This window comes from Rosa chinensis, chromosome 6, assembly GCF_002994745.2.
Source record: "Rosa chinensis cultivar Old Blush chromosome 6, RchiOBHm-V2, whole genome shotgun sequence".
Taxonomy (NCBI): Eukaryota; Viridiplantae; Streptophyta; class Magnoliopsida; order Rosales; family Rosaceae; genus Rosa; species Rosa chinensis.
In genome coordinates this window covers 64,928,727-64,934,726 of record NC_037093.1, presented here as the reverse complement: position 1 = coordinate 64,934,726, position 6,000 = coordinate 64,928,727, and the positions used below count along the sequence as shown (strand labels likewise).

Sequence of the window (6,000 nt, the reverse complement as noted above, 5' to 3'; positions counted from 1 at the left end):
TTTATTTAGGTTATCATGTAATTATAGGAATGATTGTTTCCTATTAGAGTTAGACTACTCCTCTTGTCCTTGTATATATAACCCTTTGTGGGATGAATAGTATTATTATTGAAAACCCTAAAATCAAAGTATTCTTTTCTACTAATGATACAAGGAAAACTATTTCGAATAGGACTAGGAATTTTAGAACATTCTCTCCTATTACAAATATGAAACTAATACTAGTTTGATTTAGGCACACAAAAGTCGATTTCCTTCACCAAGTATCAGTTAACTTTACAAGGCCATTGAACATTTATGCATACAAGAGATGAAGTACTGAAACCCCACCAAGTTGAGGAAATGAAACATAAATTAATTGAAAGTCTTTGCTTATTGTTTCCATAAGTTACACAATTACAATATAAAGAATGTCTTTTCTATCAGATTGTTTATTAATCTATCTAACATCTCCGATCGTTTTTTGGAGTTGAAGATGAAGAAAAATAACTAAGCAATTTCTAAAAGAACACTGATACAGAGGATGAGGGATTCTTTTACTTTTTACTTACCCTCTCCTTCTCTTCGGACTTAAAATTAAGTCGTCGTCATCGTCACTCTGATCAACAACTCTCTTCTTAGCTTTTACATCACCATTCTTAGATGCCAGCTGTTGCCTCTGTGAACTCTCTGGTTTGCTTGGTGCTTTTGAAACTGGTTTTGGCGGAGGAGACCTAAGTGGGGGAGACTTAACTGGAGGAGACTTGATAGGAATTCCCGACCGGATTTGCTTTTGCTTTCTCTGCTTCTTCTCAAAAGCTCTTCTGGATCTTTCAGGGGACAATAAGCCATGCTCCATCATCCTGGAAAACAAATTATGCTGTCAACTTGTTATTAAAAGAGAAACGGATGCTGGCAACCCAACATTTAGAAGAGAAGACAATTCAAGTATCTAGTTCACAACATAAGAAAATTTGGCAGTGTATCCCAAAAGAGAAGCACAAGATCCTTTCCAGGATCTTGATTTAGACAAAAGAACAGCTCCGCTTTCCCCATTCAACTCAAATTTGCAAACACAGGAATTTAGAACCTCAAATAATATATGTTGCTTATCAACAAGAAGCTGAGGTTGATTTCTACTTAAAAGAAAGTAACCTAAGAAATTTTCCAAGTTTTTGTAAGTTGGTAGGTTAGTTTTCATATCAGTCTAGTGAAAATGAGAACTTGATCAACCACAGAACTGACCAAGAAATGAACCACAAAAGTCACCAATACAATCTTAGTCAATCTATCAGATAATCAGTTATATATCGATGATAATCCAGCCCATGTTTCCACAGTAAACTGTACTTCCTTAAATGTTGACAGTATGAAGTTTTTAATGATGGATTGCAAGTGTGTTGGTTCATAATGAAATCCACCCTAAGCACTAGGGCAGAACATTCTACTGCACCCGAACCCATAGCTGATCCAGCTTTTATGTTATGTAAAATTGGTCCACATTTGGTTTTCAAGAAATATCTGGTAGAGTAAAATGTTGAAAAAGGAATATTCAGATTTTCAGGCTGGCCTAAACTTTGTTTATTTGAATGTCCAATCGTAGTGTAGTGCAGGTTATGGAAAATGCTGGGCCACTACAAAACTATGGGTTCATAATTGTTTTCTTGTGCAACCATAGGAAATACAACGCTTCAAAGTTCATACTCTTCTTCTTTAAAAATTTATTCTGTCTTTCACCCCCATATAGAGTTTGAAGTTGGTAGTCATCTCAATTAGTGAATATGCAGCTTCCTGATGTGATCACCTTGTATCTATGCAATACTTTCAGTTGAAAGTTTAGCTTATCCTTTTGAAAAACAGTGAATAAGTATCATTACAGGACTCAAAGACTGTTGAGCTCCTAAATGAATAGAAGATCATGTAAGGTAACAATCGCAGTCAACTGTATACAAGGAAACACTAGCTAGCATTGATTATAAAATACCAAATGCAAAGAAAATTGATTACACTAAGCAGTGAAAATGATTTAAGCGTCCCTCAATTTGTTCACCATAACATGACCATCACATACGATCAACCAGAAGGAGAAAGTCTTTAAGAACAGGAACAGAACTTACCAGAATTCTGCCATTTCACTACTTGGTATCTGTTGTGACAATGACTCGTAGAAAATCCTCAAAGGTTCTCTCTGCAAAAACGAAGCAGACAAAGCAGAAATGAGTGCCAGTTTACTATATATAGGCATTAATTAAACCAATCTATATAAATAGGTGTCAGGGTTGAACAACCTCTTCAGGAGGATCAAATTTCTGTCCAGCCAAACTGAACACTTTCTTCACTCTCGTCGTCGTCGTCTTCTTTGTGGTCAATTTTGCAGACCCTGAACCGGAACTTTGTTTTGATTTCACCTTCACATTTGAACAAGTTGTACTCAATCCATCACATCCAATAAGAAATTAACACAATCGATTCTGTTCATCCAGAACCAGAACCCAAATCAAATACACCATATATCACCACATATCCTATATATATCACCCAATCTTGTTTATCAATGCAACTCAGAAACCCAATTGACCCGGCCAATTGGAAAACCAATCAAAAGAAGATAAATTCAAGGTAGAAAGCAATCAAATTTGAGATGGGTACCTCAGTTTTTGTGACAGTTTGAACAGATTTCTGCTTGGAATCAGCTCCAGGCTTGGTTGATGAGCTCCCAATCTTGTTTTTAGTGACAGAAAATCCAATCTTTCCCTTTGAAGAACCATCTTGGGTTCCTCCTGTCTTGACCTTCACCGAAGTGGCCATAGATTATCAAATCTATGGAAAATCTTAGGATGCTATTTGCTATTGATCTGATAAAGCCTCTGTCTTGTGTTTCATACCTGCTCCTCTCAAGGTTAATCAAATTAGCTCCAAGTCTCAAACTTTGTGAAATTCCAAAGGTTTATTTTTTTATTAAAAAAAAAAGAAAAGAAAAAAGATAATGTAAAGAAAAAGAGAAATCTAGGTTGAAAAGGTCGATATATCAGATTTGCAGGTTAATGTTGTTTTTAGCTGCCTCTGAGGTTCATGGAGAACCAGATTCTGTCTTTTCTTTTTATTTTATGGCGTGCTGAGTTTATTACTGGCTTATCTGAAAGACTGTTCTGCCCCTGTATGTCGACACGATGGACAAAGGGTAATTTGGTCGTGTCAAGTCTTCGACCTCCCAATCAGGTGTGATGGGACGTTCATGCAATGGATCTTTGTCGTTTATTTTAACATGACCAAATTACGATTGTAGTCCTGAGGTTGGTCCAATCGAAAAGGACAAAAATGGTAATTTGGACCGTTTTAAGGTTTAACTGTCAGAGTTTTCAGTCGTTCACTGAATTTAACGTAAACGATAGTCGGCCACGTGTTGTAAAATCTTCTGTAACTCTAACGTTTGATTAAGACCAATTATAATTAAATTACCTTTTTTTTTTGCCACTAATTTTTTTTTTTGAGAATGTTTTTGCAACCTAATTGAACAAAGCTGAAAGCTGAAATGATATTTTAAATTTGAGAAGTTTTTTCAACCATTGGTAATATAAAAAAAATCTGAAATAATAAAAAGTTTCATATTTTTGAAAAAATAAAAATAAAATAAAAACTCTTATATTTAAGTATACTACGTCCACATATGTTTTAATTGTCGAATTTTTATTGGGAAATTACTTAAATTGTAATTTCGTGTTGTACTTGTAACAACATTGGAGTTTTTTCAATCATTTATGAGGAGATAGTGTTGACTTGTGAGTCATGTTGTGTAGAACAAGTTTGCTTGCATATAATCTTGTAGAAGAAGAAAACTTGGAGGACAAGTACACTTGGAAAACAAGTTTACTTGGAGATCAAGATGTGTAATGTAGTAGCGTAGGGCTTGTATATATAACCCCATTTACACCATTGAATCTATATGAGAAAATTCATCACTCACAAATATCTCTTCCTTTCCATTTTATATTTTGACTTGGTATCAGAGCTAAGATCCAAGAGGACTTTGTCTCTTTGTTTTTCCTTCATTCTTCTTTCCTCACACTCTAGGGTAAGATTGTTCCTTCCTCTAATTCGGAGGTTAGGATTGTTCTCTATATTTTAGAAGGTGAATTTTATCCTTGTAACGTCGAGTTTACTCGCCCAACACCACTAGGTCCATCCAATTAATGCGATGTCTAGGCCAATGATCGAATAAGAGAAAGGTAACCGAAAGGTTGAAAAGTGAGCATTGCTCCGCCAAAATCTTAACCCTCCTTATCTGGTCGCATTAAAAGGAGTTATCGAAAGGTTGCGCGATAGGCAACACCCAAGGATAAAATTTCTTTTCTCTTTACTTAGGAAGTACTGCTACTTCTTGACTAGTCGATTAATCCCTCTCGACTTGTCAAACATACCTTATGTCTCAATTTCGCTGCATATTGTTTTTTCGTCAGTATTCCAATGGCTGGCCCCGATGCTCCACTTCTAGAAAGAGGGAATACCAGCAATTCCGGTATTCAAAAAGTTGAAGTCTCAGTTCAAAACCCAGATTCTTCATCAGGTTCATTCGGAGGAGCAAAACTGAATGAACCTGGGAATTATAGGACATGGAAGAAGATGATTTCCGCTCACCTTCGTGGAATCCATAAGATGGGTCATGTCACCGGTACCATTAAGGCACCGGCGAATGAGGAAAGTGAAGAGTATGTCAAGTGGGAAGATGCTGATGGACTTGTACTGTCAATTCTGTTCAAGGCCATGACTGATGAGGTGATCCAATTGATCATTGGGTGTGATACTGCTGCAAAAGTTTGGAAGACGCTCAATGATCTCTATCTGAATGAATCTGATTTTTCCCAGATCTATGAATTGTTGTGCAAGGCAACAAGGATGAAGCAGGATGGGCAACCAGTTTCAACGTTCTACACCCAGCTGAAAAAAATTTGGGCCGAGATTGATCAACGATGACCAAACAAATTGAAGAATGCTGAGGATATTACTTGGTACCAGAAGGAGAAGGAGTTGGAGCGTGTGCACCAGTTTCCGAGTGGATTAGATGCTAGACATGACAGTGCCAAGGGAGAGTTATTGCATCGGCAAGAGCCTCCTTCCCTCACTGATGCTTTTACCTACATCTGCAAGGATGAGTCTCAGCAAGGTAGCACAAAGGCAGCTCATTCTGAAATCTCCAGCCTAACATTCCAAGCTAAGCCCCCCTCGGGCTCAAGGTCCACCTCCTGGCTTCAGTACACCACAATCAGGATTACATCCCATGACTCAGAGTTCTTCTCCAGGCAGGTCTGTATGTTAACATTGCAAACTGACTGGACACACCAAGGAGACTTGTTATAAGTTGATTGGGTACCCTGCTGGATACTTCAGCAAACCCAAACCAACTGAACCTCGAGGTAGAGGAAAGGTAGCTGTTCATCTTGTTCAGAGTTCAGAGTACTTTGGAGTCGCTGGGCAAGATCATACCACATGCAGTGATGGGCCTCCCTCAGTCTTAGTGGTTGCTAGAGGTACTGGTAAGATTGGTATGGCTTTAAAAATTTCTAACTTTGTAGGTTCAAATACTTGGATTATTGATTTTGGTGCTTCAGATCATATGACTTATGATAAGAAGTATTTCATTACCTTATCCACACCTAATGTGTCATATCTTACAAATGCCAATGGTGAATCATTTTCTGTCTTAGGTATTGGATCCATAAGAGTCACACCTATCTTAGTATTGCATGATGTATTGTATGTACCAGACTTGTCTCACCACTTAATCTCAGTTCCCCAATTGAATACTCAATTAATCCTTGTGCTCTGTGACATTTTTTCCCATGTATGTGGTGTTTCAGGATCTTCTTACCAGGGAAGTCATTGGCAAGGGGTATATGAGGGGGAGATTGTTTCATCTGGATCAAGCTTATGCCGGGGAGAGACCAAGGAAGAATGTCCCAGTTGCTTTGACTTTGACTTCTAGAGAGCTTAATGAAGTCTGGTTATGGAATAGACGCTTAGGGC

General features: G+C 37.6%; 1 protein-coding gene across 1 annotated transcript; it reads right to left on the bottom strand.

The window, feature by feature from the left end:
* Positions 1 to 334: 334 nt before the first annotated feature.
* LOC112174335 lies at positions 335 to 3,040 on the bottom strand. Its single transcript, XM_024312075.2, has 4 exons — positions 2,629 to 3,040; positions 2,268 to 2,387; positions 2,097 to 2,167; positions 335 to 842 (listed from the first exon to the last, which is right to left on the bottom strand). The coding sequence occupies exons 1-4, from the start codon at positions 2,785 to 2,787 to the stop codon at positions 548 to 550; spliced, it is 645 nt and encodes a 214-aa protein (XP_024167843.1). The 5' UTR covers positions 2,788 to 3,040; the 3' UTR covers positions 335 to 547.
* Positions 3,041 to 6,000: the final 2,960 nt, after the last annotated feature.